This window comes from Lampetra fluviatilis, chromosome 1 (genome assembly GCF_964198595.1).
Source record: "Lampetra fluviatilis chromosome 1, kcLamFluv1.1, whole genome shotgun sequence".
NCBI lineage: Eukaryota > Metazoa > Chordata > Hyperoartia > Petromyzontiformes > Petromyzontidae > Lampetra > Lampetra fluviatilis.
Window position 1 is genome coordinate 22,258,133 of NC_136275.1, and position 21,586 is coordinate 22,279,718.

General features: G+C 43.3%; 1 protein-coding gene across 3 annotated transcripts; it reads left to right on the top strand.

Moving 5' to 3' along the window:
- The first annotated feature begins 313 nt into the window (after positions 1-313).
- On the top strand, positions 314-21,098 carry LOC144934036 (cartilage-associated protein-like). Of its 3 annotated transcripts, none has more exons than XM_078859417.1 (7): positions 314-1,315; positions 2,306-2,458; positions 7,161-7,332; positions 8,085-8,213; positions 8,611-8,756; positions 12,428-12,511; positions 17,135-21,098. In XM_078859417.1, exons 1-7 carry the CDS (start codon positions 548-550, stop codon positions 17,306-17,308), a joined length of 1,626 nt encoding a protein of 541 aa, XP_078715543.1. In that variant the 5' UTR covers positions 314-547; the 3' UTR covers positions 17,309-21,098. The 3 variants fall into 3 exon arrangements, with proteins under 3 accessions (XP_078715543.1, XP_078715526.1, XP_078715535.1); XM_078859400.1 differs by having other exon boundaries at positions 14,779-17,139; XM_078859409.1 differs by lacking the exon at positions 17,135-21,098 and adding an exon at positions 14,013-14,046.
- The last annotated feature ends 488 nt before the right edge of the window (positions 21,099-21,586 follow it).

Below are 21,586 nucleotides of genomic sequence, written 5' to 3' on the forward strand. Positions count from 1 at the left end.
GATGCACATATAAAAAACCTTTACAGACACGTTAATGACACGGCCTTAAAATGTAAAAGTATATAAATAGGCGCTTGCCATTGCACTGTTACGTGTTGAGATATTTTTTCTACAAATACCGCATAGAAACGTCTACAATCTTGGTGGTAAAATCTCTCTGATCTGGCACCAGTATTAGGTGATTTTTTCACGGCGTTGGGAGGAACGAAACAAGGCGGGGAGGGGGAGAGAGACACGGGGGCAGTGCCGGGTGACGAGAGGGCCCGTGGCATTGGCCAGAGCCCCAGAGAGGAGGAGGGAAGGAATTGGAGAGTAACTCCCTCCTCCAGCCAGGATCCACGTCTTCACTCTCCCTTGGTTCGAAGTGAAATGGTCTGTCGTGTGCCACGAAGCAGCTGGTGCTCAGGTCACAGTTTACCCACGCGCACAGCACCCACGTACACAGTGTAGAGAGGGCCCTTAGCAGGCAAACAAACGCACAAGCACCGCCACCATCATCAGCAGGCTCACCAGTACCGTGAAAGTGCAATACAAAAGGGGCTCGGCAATGCCGCGATCAGAAGTGTGGCTAGAGAAACAATTGGGGTGGCCAGGCGCAAGAAAGTGGCCACAGTCTGGGATTTGGCCCAAGTCGTGTCCTTTGCCTGGGTTGCGGATATGGCCAGGTGCTGGGAAGGGGTCAGCAGGACTCGGGACACCAACACTGTTGGTGGTGGCACCATTGCTGGCCCTGCTGGTGACCCTGCTGGCCACGGGCGTGGGCGCCCAGTACGAGCGCTACAACTTTCGGAGCTTCCCCCGGGACGAGCTGATGCCCTTGGAGTCGGCCTACCGCTTCGGCACGGACCAGTACACGGACGAGAAGTGGCCAGAGTGTGTGGAGTACCTGGAGATGAGCCTGCGGTTGCACCGGCTGCTCAAGAACAGCGAGGCTTTTTGCAACCTCAATTGCAGCCAGCAGACCATGCATCAGCACCTTGAGCAGCTGACCCTGCACAAGCAGAAGATTCAGCAGAGCCAGGAGCAAAATGACCAACAGACCTCTGAGCAAAATCTGCAGCAGACTCAGGAGCAAAAGAACCAGCAACTGTACATGAATGTGCCCGATGAGAAGGAGGTGGCTCTTGCCACGGACAGCAAGGAGGATGAGCTGGGAGAGCTCAGGACCTTTGCCATGCTGCTCAGAAGGGCTCAGTGTCTCAAGAGATGTAAGCAGGTGCTGCCCGCTTTTCGACAGTCGCTGCCCACCAGAGAACTACTCAACGATTACGAAAACCGGGTGCCCTACCAGTTCCTGCAGCTGTGCTACTTCAAGGTGAGACCGAGCTGGTGAAACATGCGATCAGCCTACAGGCAAGTGCATCTGGCCTTATGGCACTGTGGTTAGCTCTTTTGACTCATATTTGAGAAGTTTTTAATATTTAAAAACTTAACCCAACCTATCACGTGGGCTGGCCTCCGTTATGGAAATGTGGAATTTTTACTGGTGGCCAGGTGTGCCATGTGCTTGTTACATACATCCTGGAGCCATTGAGCTTTTGACTATATCCAAGTTTGTGAGTTAAATGGTGACAGTTGAGCTCAAGGAAAAGTATGGGCCAGGCTTGGAACCCAAGATGACCTGAAGCCAGTAGATAGATGACCACTGATTGGATTGCATAAAAAGAAACAATTGATGTTTGGAGTGAATTCCACCTTTCATTTACTTAATATAAATGGGTGGCTAATAGAGTGATGTTCCGAGTGCCACTGAGGCTCGTGACAAATAATTTTATTGAGGCTGCAGATTTGGCTAAGACATAAAACCATTTTGGTGTGCCAAGGGAAAAAAGCACATAGGTATGTATGCTTGGCTTGTGTATGACACATATATAGGCTCTGTGATATGCATACACTGGTCATCTATGTTGGACATGTTCGAATAAGAAAAGGCTTAAATGAAATAGAGCCCTTGGTAAATCCACTGCTGGATGATGGTCTCCCTACATGGTAAATCATAGGGATTTTTGACCATCACGACGCTGCTAATTGCAGTTTGGTGATGGGGATGTCCACGACTGGTTTAGGTATCACCAGATGTTAGCCATGCCAATGAATTTGGGTTATCAGGTTTATGGCGCCATGTGCTAACCACTGCACCACTTCACCATGAAAAGATTGAATTATTTGATGTCAGAATTTGAAACTGCAAAAGTCGAACATTGGCACCAGTTGCGAGTTCAGCAGTGGAACTCAGTTTTATGCATTAAGTGAGTAATATTTGCTGATATGATGTGTCTTTGTGTCTGTGGCTTACCATGCTCAGGTTAACAATGTGCCCAAGGCCATAGCGGCCACCTACACATACCTGCGCAAGAACCCGGATGACGAGATGATGCAGAAGAATATGGCGTTCTACCGCACGCTGCCAAACATAGAGGACGAATATTTTCGAGACCTGGAGGCTCTTGCATATGACGTGAGTGAGACCTTGCACTGCCCCATGATGGCCCTGACCAGCATTTACAAAGTCAATGGTGCTGTGAATGATCTCCCCTTACATGGGAAAGCCAATTGTATAAATTACATATTTTTACAGTCGGGAGCAAGCTTTCTGTATAATAATCACTGTTGCTTGCTGAAGAATTGTTACTCATTGTCAATTGCAGAGGGATAAACTAGCAGCTTCCTCACTTGATCTCGCAAACTTTCTCAAAGTTAATTACTCACCCAGCCTGAAAAATTCTCTAACAGTATGACCATCAACGGTGACCATTTCATAAATAATTATTGCCATTGGGGGTTCTTTTCAGTTGAAGTAGGCCAAATATATTCTAGAGAGGCTACATTGTTGCTTGGAGGTCCTTCCATCCATCAGCAGTGGTGTGAGCATTTAATTGCAACTCTGCACCTTGACCACCGGTTTTACACTTTGCAAGTATCATTAGTATTATTAAATACTCGCGGGAAGTACCCAGCGTTTCCCGGTCGAAAAAGACAGACACACACATCGACTTACACACACTTACAGACATTGACCCACACACACAAACACATCGACTTACACACACACATGGACTGACACACACAGATATAGACTTTAGATACACACACATGGAGTTACATACACACATGGACTCACACACACATATGGACGAACACACACACATGGACTCACACACACACACACATCGACATACACACACACACACATCGACTGACACACATATATACACAAACACACATCGACTCACACACGAACATAGAGCCACACACACACATCAACTGACACGCAGACATATCTACTTACACACACACATCGACTCACACACACACATAGCGACTCACACACACACATGGACTTTCACACACACATCGACTCACACAGACATACATCGACTCACACACACATACATCGACTCACACATCGATTTAGACGCACAAACTATGTATTATTTTGTTTTCACTTACACACACACACATCGACTCACACACACACATGGACCTACACACACACAAAGCAATGGACTTACACACTCACATGGAGCCATGCACACACATCGACTTACACACATACATCGACCCACACACACACACATCGACTTACACACACATCGATGTACACACACACGCACAGCGACGTACACACACATATATCGGCTCACACACACACATAGAGCCACACACACACATCGACTTACAGGCAGACATATCGACTTACACACACACAAGCGACTCACACATACACATAGACTAAGACACACACATGGACTGACACACACATCAGCTTAGACCAGGCATGTCCAAAGTCCGGCCTGCGGGCCCGCAGCTTCGGACTTATAATGTGCTATTTATGGCTCGCTAGCTCTGTCAGAATAAATAAATAATTCCTCCTTTCGCCACACGGTGGCAGCACCATTCTAGTGCTCTCTGGCTCTGTATCCGTGCCGCGAACCCTTCTCGAATCATTTCTGCCATGGCGACTGCAAAAAAAAAGTTGACAGTGAGGGCCGCCACTTTAATGGCAGCTGGACAAAAGCAGGTTTCCAGAAATGCGGTCATTCGCTAAGAAATTTCTGAGCTTATTCGGCTCCACATATTTGTAGAAACACATCGACTTACACACACAGACATGGACTTACACACACAGACATCGACTTTAGACCCACACACATCGAATTTCACACACACACATAGACTTACACACACATATCGACGCACACACACACATACATGGACTCGCACACAGAGGGACCTACACACACACACATGGACGTACAAAGACACATCGACCCACACACACACACATCGACTCATACACACACACATGTGGACTTACACACACATATCGACTAACACACACATATTGACTCACACACACATCGACTCTCACACACACACATCGAACCACACACACATATCGACGCACACACACTAATGGACTCACACACACATGGATTTGCACACATGGACTTACACACACACACCGACTCACACACAGACACATCGACTCACACACACACATGGACTTAGACACACACATAAATATTACAAAAATTTAAAATATTAGTGGTCTACACACACAGACGACGCACACACATTGTCTAACACACACACACATCGACTGACACACAGACATATCAACTCACGCACACACACATCGACTCGCACACACATCGACTGATACACACACGGACGTACACACACACACATTGTGGCAGAGACGCACATGGACTCATACGCACACAAGAACTTAGACACATACCATGTTGGCGCCCCCCAACAACATGGTATGTGGGTGTGCGGGGGCGCCTGAGGCGCCCCCGCCTGCAGCGACCACAACCGCAGGCTGTGGTTGTTCGGGGTAATTATTTAAATAATAACCACAGCCTGTGGCGGCCTTGAACAACCACGGCCTGCGGCACCCCCCAACAACCACAGCCTGCGGCACCCCCCAACAACCACAGCGTGCGGCAGCCCCCAACAGACTGGCCAAGTAAATCCTTACGATCCTCTCGCGTAGCGTGTGGTGGGCCTTCATCCAGCAGTGGATTTAAGCACCAAAAAAACTCGAGTACTAATGTAATGGGCAGAGCACGGCTCTCCCTCAGGGCAGCAGTGGACAGAGCATGGCTCTCCCTCAAGCCAGCAGTGGAGAGCACGGGGGTCCCTCAGGGCAGCAGTGGACGGAGCACGGCTCTGCCTCACTCTCACTCACCCATCTCCTCTGAGCTGCATGCGATTGTGTGTGAGTGAGCCATGTGTGAGTGGATCGACCATCAGCTTTCTGTGGCTGCGTCTCCGGCGCTTTGGCCTGGATGCTGCTGCTTCTCGAAGTGGGCAGCTCGCGGTCACGTGACGCACTTCAACCAATCCGGGGGCGTGAATCACAGTCACAGAAGGACAGATCTGGGCTATTATATATGTGTATTTTTCCAAGGTAATTATTAAAATAATAGGCTTCTATGTATGTGAGTTTATCAAAGAAGAAAGAAATATAAATATTAGTTGTCTGCACACAAACATTATTAATGTCATGTTTGCAAGGTTATGATTTAAAAAATAGGTTTAGCGAAAGAAGCAAGAAAATAGTACTTAACATTGCCGTGGTGAGGCCTAGTCCCGTGCAGAGCCCCCGGCCTCGTCTAGATTGCTATGATGGCAGTGCATACTGACTGTGGTGGTACCTGCTATGATTATAGCAGTGCATACTGACTGTGGTGGTATATGCTATGATAACAGCAGTGAATACTGATGGTGGTGGCACCTGCTATGATTACAGCAGTGCATACTAACTGTGGTGGTATCTGCTATGATTACAGCAGTGCATACTGACTGTGGTGGTATCTGCTATGATAACAGCAGTGCATACTGACTGTGGTGGTATCTGCTATTATAGCAGTGCATACTGTGGTGGTACCTGCTATGATTACAGCAGTGCATACTGACTGTGGTGGTACCTGCTATCACCACAGTGGTACATGCTGACTCTATAGCAGTATTTATCGACTCTATAGCACAAAGTACTCACCTGACAGACTGGCGTGGTGAGGCCTAGTCCTGTGCAGAGCCTCCAGCCTTGCCTAGATTGCCCAGCCGGCTGAGGTGACACCTTGGTAGGCTGGGGGCTGGGCCGCAACCCCTGCCCCCCACCCCCCACTATCCCCCTGCACGCGCTACAATAATACTATCTAAGCGCTATAATATTAGTATCTACCGACCCTATAGTAGTAAGTGCACACATTGGGGTGGGGGGGGGAGAAGTGGACATGACACTTTGATGAATTTACCTCAGCGTTGTGTGTATTTTTTTTTGCATTTGTAACGCGAATGAGAAATCCCCCCCCCCCCTCCACCGATGACTCGTGTGCGTTGCAACCCCCGGGCAGCTTTAGCGCGCTATGAAATAATTAAATAATAATAAATAGCACTACATTGCTCATTTAACTACTTTAAAGTTGACGGATGGGAAAACAGAATAGCACTGGCTCACCACGGGGCTTACGGCGTGGTACCCGGTTACTGTTTTTTTTTCACGTAAACCCCACGGTTTACGAGCCAAATCCTTCGCAAGTGCGCGTCCACAGACAGACACACAAAAAATTACGTTTATAGGTAAGATTGGTATAAATTAAAGTAATTTCACAATACCTTCCATAATCTGATATTTATACCCCAGAATGCTACTTTATGCATGGAGATACTTTGACGTTAACCTGAAATATGATTAATTGTAGTCGTGGAACTCATACTCTTTGGTCCTTGTGGTAAAGTAACGTAGGTATATAAAATAAAATAAATTGTGATTAAATTAAATTAAATTTATTTTATTTTTTATACCTACGTGACTTCACCGAAAGAACCAAAGAGTGTGGATCCCTGCAGTCACGAAAACTTAAAGTCGTGGAACTCATTGTTCCCCCTTTTCCAAAGCTAAATGCATGGCATCAACTAAACAATGGCATTAACTAAACAGTGGTGAGGCTATTATGTGATTGAGGCTGTTATGTGTTACCCCATACAACCTGGCTCTGTTCCGTGACCTCCTACAAGCAAGCCTTCTCCACTTAATGTGGCCTCAAAGTGCACCTAACCTGACACAGGCACTGTGGTGACATTACTGCCAATTAGCGACGAATGACGGCTGTTGTGTGGGGGTGTGTGTGCATTGTTGTCCACAGGGCACGTTCGTGGCTGCAGCCAAGGCCTTCAATGCAGAGAACTATCAGACCTGCATCACGAACATGGAGCAGACCCTGCCGGTGTACTTCAAGGCTTATGATGACTGCTCAGCAGGCTGCGAGGGCTCGCGGGAGATCACCCACTTCAAGGACTTCTACCCCTCCATCGCCGGTAACCAACGCGTGTCCATTCGGCATGCTTGTGAGTGGGCAGCACATTCTGTGCACACTTCCGTCTAATATGATCACCTATTTAGATATTAGGACGTTTTTATTCAGATTGGTAGCTACACGAAATGCAGCCTGCCTGATATTGTATGTACGTATGTTGAACTTATTTTTCACCGTACGTAGCCAACCGCGCTGATCACGGGTGAGGGGGAAGGACAAACTTAACACAAAAAGCGTTTCTAAAGAATTCGTTTTCAATCTAGAATTAAAAGTGCATAGTTCCAGTAGGTTCCTAATATCGGAAGGAAGAGCGTTCCAGACGGCCGCGGAAGCGCATCTGAAATCGCACGATGCAGTGACCATCTTTGTTCGATGGCTAAAGAAAACGCTGCAAGGATGACCGGAGTTCGCGTGATGGTTTTTGCTCCTTGACGAGATCATTCAATTGACAGCATGATACTCGGGGGAGACTTGGTATTATGGTGATTACTGCATGATCCTGTAGTCATTTAGCTGTGTTCTAATTATAATGAGCTCCAAATTTTAAAGCAATTAATAACTTTATATTGTGAAATTAAATGGATGACCACAAGGTACATTGTACAGAAACCCTAAATGGTTTTGCTATTGGTGGAATGGTTGATCCGTCCACGATATTTTGACTAAACGCTTGTCAAGAGTGTGACAGAAATTGATGATAAATAAATACAAAGGAGAGCGAAAGAGAATGGTAACGTGTGTGATAATCCGCAGACCACTTTGTGGAGGTGCTCCACTGCAAGCAACAGTGCGAGGAGAAACTTACGCCCGTGGTCGGGGGCTTCTTGGTGGAAAAGTTTGTGCCAACCATGTACCACTACCTGCAGTTCTCCTACTACAAGCGTGAGTGCGCGTCTCCTGCCATCGCTCCACACCATCGCTCCACACCATCGCTCTCTGCCTGTACCTCACTGCAGTCTCTGCCAGTATTCATACATCATGAGTGCGCTTGTGTTCGGCCCAGTTAAAGTGTGCTCTGCCGGCACACTTCAACAAGTGAGCTCTTTCGCATGCTTGTGTCTCGACTGCAACATGGATTCTCAGATAATTATGGGCAGTGTTAAGAGATTGATATCAGCACAATTCCAGGCCAGTCAGGTTCAAGCACACTTTGCAGTGGTCATGGAAACAAGAAATACATCTCCGCATAGTCTCACCCAGTGGTATCCCTGTTCAGTGTCGATCCCGTGCAGCCCTTTGTCAGAATATGATGCTTTCTCCTCACCTTCTGTTATTCCAGAGGACAACTTCAAACAGGCAATATCGTGTGTCGCCTCCTACCTCCTGTTCGACAAGAATGACACGGTGATGAAGCAGAACTTTGATTATTACCAGTTCCACCGCGACTCTCTCAATCTCACCGATGAGGACTTCAACGCCAGACCAGTGAGTTCTGTGCACACACTCGGGTGCACACACAATGCATGCAGTTGGAGTCCAAGTGACTGCAGCTCTGTCAAATTGATGAATGTTTTTTTTTTAATCAGTGGTTAGCATGGGGTGGTACCATTCTCGATTTTGGTTTTCCGTAAAGCGGTGGTCAATTAATCGACCCCAGAAAAATAACAAGCTGTGCCAAACTTTATTAACCAGGATTTAAACGACAATGCCATCTGGTTGATGGGCTCATTATAATCGAAGTAAAGTACCGAGTGCATTAACGCAGCCTACACATACGAAGCACATGAACGTGTATGGCATACACACTTAAGTGTTCGTCTGTGGTGTATTATCTCAACAAGCAAATCCAAGACAGCCATGGGGCATAGAGATGCATTGACAGTGCCATCCATCCATTGCGTTCATTTAAACACTCCATGGCCACAAGGTGGCAGCACACGACCACAGGGCATGCTGATACATTAACATCGACTTGTTTGAATGCCATAAACACGTCCTTTGAATTCCCGAATTATCCCTTTAATACTGACTGATGTTGTAGTCATACAAAAGGGGATGCAACAGCTTCACAGATGCTGACTATAAGTGTGTGGTATATGTGACTTAAGCGCCACTGTGGTTAGATCGCTTGATTCACTCGACTCGCATGCTAAAGGTTAATTCAGATCATCAATTCTGAATTAGAATTAACATCACTTTTGCAAAAAATTTCATTGGTTTTCGTATGGTACTGCCATAGCAATATAGAATTCCACCGCTGGGTCAGATCCACCAATGGAGATAAAGTATTATTTGAGTGAGGCAATGTTGGCCTCTTTTTACGTTAATAATAAAGGTTTTTGGGTTTGCGGCGTGCGCTGTCAGTACACCCTTTGACCATGTGGTACACGTCATCTGTCATCCCGGGCCAAAAGAAGTCGCGCTTCAGTATCAGCAAGGTTTTATGCACTCCAAGGTGCAATAATTTCACGTGGACAGCCCGTGTGAGTTGACCCCGCAGAGCAGTCAGCACCACAATGCAATAACGTTGCAGCTCCTCATCCCACTTCATCAAAGGTTCTTCATGGAGGGCTATAAGGAACATTCCTGCTGGAATATTTTTACTACCTCTTGTCCCAACGCGACGCCGCAACTTTAACAAGGAGGCGTTCTCCACCTGGAGGCGTCCCCATTCAGCGTGCGTGAGACCAATTGCGTTATCTCAAGGAGCAGTTATTGCGGGTGGTGGTACATCGATGGACGCCACTACAGCGCACGGAAATTCCGCAGCCGATGGTTTACATCGGCCGGCAGCGCATCCGCGTTGCAGTGCCGTACACCCTTCCTGTAGGTGACCGTGAAGGAGTAGTCCTGCAAAATTTCTAACCAGCTGGACAGTTACTTGTGTTGCGATCGAAACGTCGTAATCTATTATTTTTTCTACCTACGTGACTTTACCGAAAGATCCAACGAGGATACATCACATAAAGTCGGTTAAGCTAACCAAATACTACACAAAGCTAGATAATTATTGTTCCTAGAGAGAATACAGCACAACATAAGTGAATTATCTCACATTTCTGAATCTCTAAAGCACTTGCATGTCATCATTAGTGTATGCATACATTATTCGATACTATTACACCACAATCGGCTGATAATGTATTTAACCTAAAAAAACTAACCAAATTAATACATTCTCTAGACTTCATAACAAACAATTCCCAACTAATAACGAACAATTTAAAAACAAAATGCTAATGAACTTAAATAACACTGATTTAACTAGCGACATGATATCGGTCCTTTCTAAAGGTCTTAACTTTGCCGTTACCCCACGTACAATTCCAGTAGATGAGATAAGACACCTTCCACCCATTCGGTAAAGTCACGTAGAAGGGAAATAATAAAATATAAAACAATAAAAATTATCACGACGTTTTGAAAATATGAAATTTTCTTGCTGTGAATTTCACACCTGATGATGATTGCTTGTTTTGCAGTTTTCTAATTTTCTTGCTGTGGATTTCACACCTGATGATGATTGCTTGTTTTGCAGTCGAAACGTCGTGATAATTTTTATTGTTTTATATTTTATTATTTGATTCTTTCCATTCTACGTGACTTTACCGAAAGAACCAAGAATATAGTATCTTGTACTAAAGATGATTTGCCTAAGTTATCAACAGAAGGTTTGTATCGGATTAATTGCTTATATGGCAGATGCTATATTGGACAAATGGGACGTAACATTAGTGTAAGATTACAAGAACACCAAATAAATATTAAATGGTCTCAAACACAACTGTCGGCAGTTGCAGAACATGCTTGCCAACAAGGACACTCAATTGATTTTGGTAACGTTGAAATGTTGTGGTAAACGAATTATTACTGGCCAAGGATAATTTGAGAATCCATTGAAATTCAGAGAAATACAAATTGATTTAACCCCTCTGATTACTACAGGCTTAGTGTGCCTGGAAGGGTATTATCAAGTAATACATATTACAATTATAATTTCTTATAGAGGAAACACATACTCATTAGATAATTACTAATCTATTATATAATTACAATAGCCCCCCCCTCCTCCGCTTCTGATCTCTGCACCTGATTGGGTTCAGGTGATGACATCGTCCTGCTCTATTTAAGACCGGAAACAGGTGGATTGCTTCACTATTCTGGCAAATCGCCCGATGATGCTGGTTGTAATTACCAGCGAAACGTCGTACTAAAATTGTACATGTTGTGGATTTACTCTCCAACACACCGGTGGGCTGAAGTAGTAACTCTTTGGCGTTTTGTTTACGTGACAAATCCCTTACTAATTGGCTGTGTCGTGGTGGAGGGTTTCGACACATTTATACTTACGCAATCTAACCCAAAAATCTTTATGATTAATAATATTGGTTGCGAAAGCCTATGTATTAAACTATTTTTACTTTATATTCTTGGTTCTTTCGGTAAAGTCACGTAGAAGGGATATAATAAAATAAAATATTTTTCACGTAGAAGGGAAATAATAAATAAAATATTTTATTATTTCCCTTCTACGTGACTTTACCGAAAGAACCAAGAATATGAATCCCTGCAGTCACGAAAACTTTAAATATTTTTACTTTGTTTGTGACTGGGATTTGATGCTCAGCCATGCAGGATATCAGTGGCACATAGTGTCTGAACGTGTCTTAGGTCTCCAAGAGGTTGACTCAGCCTTAAATAAGTGCATGAGTGATGTGTGTAAATATCAGCACTGGAGACGTAAATATGTTCAGGCATGGGATCGGTCAGACCGCCCTTTGTGAGACATACCTGCCCTTATTTGGTGCACACAAAACTAAAATTACTGCACCGTATGGCCTGTAAGACTAAATGGGAGATGCCGGTATCTGTTAATGTGTGTGTGGTACAAACCCGGCGACCCGAGTTCCATTCCCGCTCAGGGCCAACACTAGTGACGATTATCTGAACCCGTCATGGGCTTCCCCGAGGTCGATTCAGCCTCAAATTAGTACCTGGTGCAGGGTGGAAACATCATCACTAGGGAGACAAAGGCGGCCAACATGGTGCTGGCCACCCACCCCATCTTGTGCTGTGCCGGCCTTCACAGGTGCTTGCTTATCAGTCTGTTAAGGCTGTCCAGGGAATCTTCATCTTTGTCTTTTGTGTGCATGCAGGAAGCACTCAAATACCACAGCCAACTGATACTGCAGGCAGACCTCTTCCGGTTTGTACAGGAGCACTTCCAGCCAGATGACGAGGTAAGGGCACATGTGGATTTTAGTCCGTTTAACACGTAGGCTTTCGCGACCAATATCCATGATACAGGTTTTTTTGGGTTAGATCGCGTAAATATATAAATATGTCGTTAAACCCGCCACGTAAACAGAACATGCCAATTTGAAACGAATTGGCATGTTCTGTTTATGTAACAAACCCTACTAATTGGCTGTGTCGGGTAGTGGCAGGTTTAATGACACAATTATATATTTATGCGATCTAACTAAAAAAAACTCTTATGGGTGGATTTTAGTATCCCCATTCTCTCGCCACTTTAGCAACAAGTTCATTGTCATCCTAGGTGGTGAGACAGCCATCCAGGTATGTACCATGCAAGGTATTCCAGCATGGCAATCTACATGAATTACGTGGTAATAGAAAGTCCGCTTAAATACTTTTAGTTAAATATGAACAATTCCCAAGTATACGGTAGGTGTGAATGCTTATCAATGCACCTATTTGCCAAAAGGGTATTCAAGAAAATGCAAAAATGTTGCTCTTCACACGACGATGTACAACAGGGTTTTACAAATGATAATTCGGAACAATTGCATTTAGTTCAGTCATTTAAAATGTGGAGAGATTTAAAGGGTAAAACTCGACTGTGCAACTATTTTTTTATTTTACCAGGTAAGGTCCACTGAGCTATATAGCTATTTTTCAGAGGCAACCTGGCCACAAATGATAGCCCAACGAAAATAAAGGACTCACAGATATTGTGATATATTGAGATCTTATACAGTAGCAGCAGAGGTCGCAAACGGGTTTTGATTCCTTACTCGTACCCGTACCCGGCCGCACCAGGGTCGCAAACGGGTACCCGTACCCTACCCGTACCCGGCCGGGTACGGGTAGGGTACGGGTATCGGGTACCCGATTGCGACCTCTGGGATGAAGCCATGTTGCAGGCGCAGGTGGGTTGATTCTAGGAACTTGAATTGTGAGAAGAGACAAGACGTTGGGAAATGAGTGACAAACAGTTACTCACCATTGACTCACGGTCTACCCGTACCCGTACCCGGTCGCACCAGGGTCGCAAACGGGTACCTGTACCCGGCCGGGTACGGGTAGCCGGGTATGAGGTAGGGTACGGGTATCGGGTATCCGGTTGCGACCTCTGAGTAGCAGTGGCCCCGATTGGCAGGCACAGCACAACAGGCATGTCGAACTATTTTGAAGATGGAGGGCAATGAGCCTTGGGGTTGGCCCTGTCAAGTTTCTTAGGGAACCATGAAGGGTGTGCATTTAAGGGCCACAGTCGATGGCTTCCTCATGTTTAAAATTTGGGAGGCAACTGCACCTCTTCTCTCCTATGCTTCCAAGCCAATGAAACACAGATCCTTGTATCAAAAGTTAGCAGGCTCGAGTAGTTGGTATTCGTGCCAATTGATCCCAGTCTCTGTTTGGTATGTTTAAGCTTCATGGTGCTTTGTTAATTGTGAGCATCGCTCTGCTTTTCCTTCTTTTGCCGCTGGAGGACAGCTGCTGCCAGCGACACAGTGACATAATGCATGGGCTGTTAATCAGCAAAAAGTGGGGTCAACACACACATACGGATACAGAGCTCTGCCAATTAGGCCTATGGGTTGGCATAGCAGAATCCCAGTCCATGTTTAAATACAAATTACAAATGATGTGCAACATGTCTGGTAATTGAACACAGAGTGCACAGCTGCTCCCCACTCACAAACACACACACACCAATACACTAACCCATAGAGCCACTGTTTTCTGAGTTACAATGCCTATATGAATGTGTGCATTCACAAACTAAGGTTTAATATATTGGTTGTTTGCTACGTATAAAGAAATTATTTGGTAAATTGGTAATGCATAGCATTGTCATAATGGCCCGATTTATTTATGTTTATAAATTATCTCTGTTTGCGACTGTATATAGCAATGAAAGGCATATTCAAAGTATACCGAGGCTCGACAAGCATTGACATAACACTGTGTGTGTTGTCAGTCCTGATCCAGCAGTGGAAATTCCACATTCCCATGGTGGGAGGGTCAATTCTCTCTCTAAGATGACAACCACTGCTGGTTATTATAAAGTGCCTTTCACAAAAGCCTTCCTATGAAGCATTGATTGATCAGCTGAGATATTACCAGGCTGCCATCAAGCCAGGCAGCTCAGCTAATATTAATACAAATCACACTTGGTCTTTTTTTGCTTGCAATAAATACGGTGATATTAATGCACACAATATGTTTCTGCTTGTGCTGTCCAATCTTTTGCATTCAGGCAGAAGTGGTGGAATATATTGACGATGTTCCAGTGGCAGGGCAGGGCAGCTAATCTTTGTGACAGAAAAAAAAATCCTCAACTCCTTCCCAGTCTAACTGCAAATACTTGTGTCCAGGGCACACCATGCAATGATATCACCTTTCACTCTAACTGCTTTCGCTTATTGCTTTTTCAACAAAAAATTATCAACTGCTTCTATACATGAACACACTTGTGACTGTTACAGCCCATTTCATATTAAAGCCACAATGAACGTCTTTGTATTTCTAAGCATAATAGTTGTTTTATCTGAAATATCATTCGAAAGTTCCTTGTAAGGTGTGTAATCTTACATTTTTGTTTTGAAAACACATTTTTTATAGGTCATTATGAATGTTGGCTGTAATTTTTTAAGACGTGAAAGTATTTTTTATGTAAAGTTATATTCATGTGCATGCCCACCGAACCTTTACCGTTTAAATTACGTGAAGTTTTATTTCCAGTTAGGCCATAGGATTAAGTGTTATTGCTGAAATTACTTGTTGAAATGAATAACACAGGTATTGGCATTTACACTATGTTCATAAACTGATATGAAAATACAGAAATATTTTTAGATGGATTTTTTACATAAATAATTCAATAATATCTCATAATACTTTAGAGTTAAGGAAATAAATAACGACACTAATCTATAGCATTAAGATTGAACAGTTTATATGGAGGCCCACATATTAATAGGTACAGATTTTCTGTAATAAGAAAAGGCCCAGGCTTCACTTAGCTATCCGATACCAAATGTCAGTGTCACTTTTCAAACAAGCAATGGAGTTGTTGCATTCATCTCTATCGAAAAACCCTGAGCCAGTGGTAAAAACTCCACATTTCAATGGCAGAAGCCATTCTTTGCATAAGATGACCATATCCCGAAAGGGTAAGAAGTTGGCTCAACCACCAAGCGATATTTTAACTCCTGATCCTGCGATTGTGTCAAGCTCTCTAACCGCAGTGCCAGCCGGTGAGATGTATGATCCATAATTAAATCTAAAGCAAGTATGCAGTTGATGCATTACTTTACAGCTGCCAAACAGTTGACACTTTTACCTTTTAAGTTGGTCACTTTAATATAATACACAAACTCGGGTGGGGCTTGTGAAATAATGTAGGATTTTCCCCCAAAATGTAGTACAGCCTAAATGTCACGTTAATAATCACTGGCGTATAAAATAGACACATGCAAGGTAATATTTTGGGATATGCTTTTTAAGAATTGAGAAACAGAAATGTTCAGGACACTGTGCAAAAGTTATCCTTCCATATATATTTTAATAATATGCAAATTAGTGTTAATGACAAAAAGCGGTGCACACTTTCAGCCTACACTTCGTAGCTGCTGTCATGTCATTGTTCATGTTATCCTGTGGTATTTGTCATGTTCACTTATTCACTTTCTTCTCCGGAAGAGCTGTGTAATATAATCTCATGAAAGCTGCCTGAACTCTGCCTCATTTCGCTATTCCTACACCACGCAGCTGCCCACTCTGCAAGCACCATGTATGGAATGCACCTTTCACTTTGCGATCAGTTATTGCCAGATCTGGTGGGGAGGACGAGGAGGGGAATCTCGAGGCCAATGGAAAAAAAAAGCGTTTAATGTTGCTCAAATTATCTCTTCTTTTAAAAATCATATTACAAGAGACAAGTCATGAGTCCCCAGGCCCTTTTTTAGGACATATGTTGGTTTTAAAAGTTTAAAGTTCTTGTTATTTTACTCACACATTCACCGATTCATTTGTCAGTATTGCAAATGATTTGTTAGAAGCTGAGTGACACACATTAATTTCAACATATATGTCTTAAAAAAAGATTTCAGTTAATAAAACAACTAAATGTCACTTCATCTTAAGACTGCAGGAATTGGGAAAACAATTTGTGAAAACGGTATATGAATAAAAAGTATAGGCCAATATTTAACAAAAATGAAGATGAGGATAAAGTTTATTTATAATTGCACAAAAAACATTTGAATTCGGAGGCAGGCTATTGTAGGTGTAGGGGAAGAGATAAGTCTTGAGCCAGCACTGAACGAGGGAGGGAGTGGTGCAGAGTAGGCAATGTAAACATTTAAACGGTGGACGTTCTGGACCGCAGCAGTAGCAGGGGAACACAGTGAAAATCTCTAAATACTGCGGTAAAACGTCAGCTCTGGCAACACTGTTTACGACTTTTAAGAGCCTGTGCAGTGGGCACGTGTTTATCATCCACCAGTGGCAAGCGACTTGCGCCAGCGTTTGCACGTCCGTCTTCCCGTGTGTGTCATTTTTTTTCTGTCACAACTGATTGGGGCCCGTTTCCTCGCACCTCTGCTGCCCAGATGGAAATAGAGGATGGGGTAGCGGGGGCAGCGTCCCAAGGAGAAGAAAAAGACGGTGTTTCCGACGCCGAGTTTGAGGGAGAGGGCGACTACGAAGAGGGCTTCTTTTCTGATAAGTGGTTGCAGGGCTTGCGTGAGCGGGGAGACGTGGGCCAGCGGGAGACCTACACCTGACGGACACGCACGAATGTAGCATGGCCTCATGTCCAATCGAGAAGGGTGCACCCAACTGTTGTTGCGAGTGATGCTCATTGCATATTGCTACTTAGCCCAAGATTTAGCCACCTGTCGGAGCCATCAATCATTAGCGACGCAGTCGGTACGCCACAACCATTTGTATTGAGAGCACTGGGAAGATACTGCTGTCTATTGTTGATCTTGAGACAATGGTCTCAAGATCCCATGCAGGAGTCCCTCGGTTAACAGTGACATCAGTGAACGGTTTTTCGGTTAACGTTTCGCTTCCCATAGAACCCCATGGTTTCGACTAACGTTAACATTTTGATGAACGGTACGTTCATGCGATGCACGTGGGTGCCAATTTCGGCCAATTCGAGCGTTTGTAAGTATATATTCGATGCACAGTTATTTCGGTTAACAGTCGTTTTCGTGGAACGGATTAAAAACGTTATCCGAGGGACTACTGGACTAGTTAATTGACCCCATAAAGATGATACAACCCCCATACGACCAGGATTTTAAGTTTTAAAATTCTGATTGTGAGTCGAACACTCTAAGCCAGCACCACTGAGCAAGATAATAAACAAATGGACGGGCTGTTTGCCTTTCCAAACTTGTTGAAGCGACATGAAGCCATGTTCATTCATATGTCGGGCAGTGGCAATGAAAGGCACATTCTTGTGCTTGTGATTCAAGGTTTTAAATGTACATGTTTCTTTGACTGTCCAGCTAATACATAAAAAGATTATGCCAAAAAAAGAATACAGATATCACACTTTAACGGTTGTGTGCAGTTCATGTGATATATTTAGGGGTTTTTGTTAAGAGATCTGGTAGATTTTTTGTTCAAATGTGGCATTTCATTCATGGTACCACATAACCTTTGTGAGCATTCTGTATAGATTTTCAGAATTCACTTGTAACCTATGTGGTGTGTTCTTTCATCAAAGTGATAATATACATTTCCTTGTATGATTTTTTTTTTCCTTTTTGACCCCAAGTGCTGTAGAGCTTCATATGGCAAAAATGCAGGAGACTTAAAAAACTAAATGAATGACAAAATAAGTGTTTTCGCATTTAGACTTTAAGCTGTGACCTTCAAATTACACTTTATATTTTTATACATTTATACTTACCTGGTGCTGCATTGATCAGTCATTTATTTTAGTGCCTCTGACATTTACAAATGATGACCCTGTAAGCCATATTGTTTACGATAACTGTGTTGGCTTGTTTCCATGGATTTGTAAACTTCTGGACAAAATGTGGAGTATTCAGTTTCTGTTCTTCTCTCCACCAAAATATCACTCAGGAATGCCCCAAAATGTTTTATCCTGGACTCAAGCACCGCCGAGATCCCTCGTTCTAAGCTGGGCGCAGTCATAACATTCTCAAGAAGAGGGACCGTATAGTCGCCAACGACTGCACAAAATTAGTCATTAAATTTAGGTTTGACATTAAATTGGATTTTCCTGTTCTCAGAACATTTTGGATGATTGACATGCAACACACATTCTCCACAGTCTAGTGCCAAGTGAGAGATACCTCTTGAGGTTACTCGAGAAATAGTTACGTGACATCTCCTAGGAACGTTCCATGACCCGACTTTACGGTCTGATGACTGTGAGAATTCCAAACCGCATATTTCTCATTATTATGACTCTCGTGGGATACTTGGGGATGTGCATCGTGATGCAACGTCCAGAAAAAGAAAGCCAGCTCAAGTTTGGTTTGGTGATCATATCACTCGAAGGTGTTTTTTTTCCATAACCGAATAAATTTCGTGTTTCTAGGATTTAATTTTTAAAAAATTCATAACAGTAACTCCAACCTTATAAATAACCATTCATCACCATTAATTCTGTATCACCACCCGCAAAAATGTGTTTAGTCTTTCAGTAAATTGGCTTTTCAGACTTGTATTAACCAGCAGCATTTGTTTTAATGCACAAATTGTGGAACTCCTTTCACTGTCTTGGACAGTTGTTTTTTGGGTTAGTTCGCGTAAATATAAATGTGTCGTTAAACCCACCACCTCCAGACACAGGCAATTATTAGGGTTTGTCATGTAAACAGAACATTCCAATTCATTACTAGTACAGATCTTGACAAACCTTAATAATTGGCTGTGTCAGGTGGTGGCGGATTTAATGACACATTTATTTTTACGCGATGTAACAAAAAAAACTATTATGGAAGACTAAAATATATTTGCGTGTGAATATACAGATTGAAATGTGACTTATTTTTAATGTGTGACCTGTATGCTCCAAAACAATGCTTGTTTAGGTTTTAATCCAACCTAATGTTCGCGTTTTTTATATGTATGTATAATTATACACCCATCACTGTGCGATGAGAATGTGTGTAACGATATATCGACTCATCGATTCAAATCTGTTCTTACATGCACAATATGTCAATTTGTGCTTGGAAATGATATACTACTAATGGTGTATTTCGCCTAATTATATGGACACAGCAAAAATACACAGGAAATAACAGAAACAGTGCAAACAAGACGGGAGAAAAATTAAGAAAATTAAGAATGAAATCCGGATCCAGAGGCATTACGATTTCATCAAATCACTGGAGGGGGGAATCTGCTACATGCATCGCTGTTCATGATCGTGCTCAAGACTCTTCAAGTTTTGGGTGTTTCATGCAATCTCATCATGTTAAAGTATTGTGAAAAGACGGAGCAACACTGACTATACAACCGTCACGACTACAGCACCATTTATTAAGCTCCTCCGTATCAGCAAACACTATTGGCGCAAATTCAGTATTGTTCTCTGCTTTAACATTGTTAAACAAAACACAAGCAAAAATACAAAATTAACTTCAACATATTTAACTCAGAAGTTGCTAATATTTACATTAGCAATGCCAGTTCATTGCTTTTAAAAAAGTGTGATTTTTGTTTTATTGGCATGTATCCATCACATGTTTGTAAGTTCTTTAACAATGCTGGCTCATTACCTGGTCACCCTGCTCTTAATTGCGATGCTTTAATGGAAATAATGGAGATTCTAGTTGTAGCTGCTGCTTCAAATGAAACATTTTTTCAGACCCCACCATCCCTGGGCAGTGATAGAGTTTTAAGCTTATGAAAGGAGACTTCTCACTAGCGGCTGAGTTAGCATTGTCATTTGCATGCGCATTATACATTGTGAAACGCGGTCCATGAATTGACGTGTTCCTCTTGGAATCGGCTCGTAGAACAATACCACATATTCGGCGACAGTTATACTGTAAGCATGCTGATTGGTAATATTTAAATTTGTGTCGGAATTGCAGGTAGTTTTATTATGCGGGAAAAGAAAGTGTTAGGTTTCATGGCCAGGCTGCAGGGTTATGTATAAATTGAGAAAAGGTCAGGTTAGGGATGGCAGTCTTTCTACTTTGAGGAGTATTATTAACAGCCCAGGAAAGGCTTTCACTCATATAGATGAGTTATACGCAATACTGAGAAACGTATATCACTACACTGTGCCATGTCGTTTGCGCAAAACCCAGCCGTTTGGCAGCCTGCGCCTTTGTATGCTTTGTGGTGAGTACAGGTTTGCTGTGTCCGAGCACTTGGAATCCGTGCTCCATTTGTTTTCATTGTACTCCTTTTCTTACGCCAGTAAATGCCAAATCGTATGAATAAAGTGCCTGCCTTTCCCCCATGCTTCCCATGATCCCAGTCCTGGTGCCTTGAGGATATTCGCTGCACGGTTTTTACATATGCTAATCCAGAGACTGCCTCTGGCGTTACTTTTGTGCGTGTTTCGTTATTATTTTGCATGCAAAGAAATGTGTTTTGTCTTTTTTTAAGTGTAATAAAATGAGAGTGAACATGTTTGGTCATGTTGTATTTCATGTTGAACGTAAGGGGCGTCGACCGTAGTGATTTAAAAGCATAGGCCAATAGCTCAAAACTGTCACCATCAACAAACACTGTCTTATTCATCATGAGCTATCCACTGCTGGATGATCACCAAAACTTCACCATTCATGGTCTTGTGATTCCACAATCTATCTCACTTCTGTACGTGACCTGATCTCATCGCTCCATATCCGTGGCGGTTGTCCTTTTGGGTGTGTTATTTCCTTCGGCTAGCAACCTGTTGCCAGTCTTGTACATCAGTTATCATCGCATCTCGTGATGTATTCTGCTCAAACCAAACTTATCTTCAGTCAATACATCTCATTTGTGCTTGTGTTCTAATTTGCGCATGCCCAGCTCTGAGGGTCAAAACGAGTCAAACTGCATTGACACTAGTG

What these genes read in the sequence shown, in the direction of transcription:
- LOC144934036 (XM_078859417.1), top strand. Translation starts at nt 548, where the DNA reads ATGCCGCGATCAGAAGTGTGGCTAGAGAAACAATTGGGGTGGCCAGGC. An exon ending in TGGAGGCTCTTGCATATGAC is followed by an intron (nt 2,459 to 7,160) that starts GTGAGTGAGACC and finishes TGTTGTCCACAG; the next exon opens with GGCACGTTCGTGGCTGCAGC. An exon ending in GCAGTTCTCCTACTACAAGC is followed by an intron (nt 8,214 to 8,610) that starts GTGAGTGCGCGT and finishes CTGTTATTCCAG; the next exon opens with AGGACAACTTCAAACAGGCA.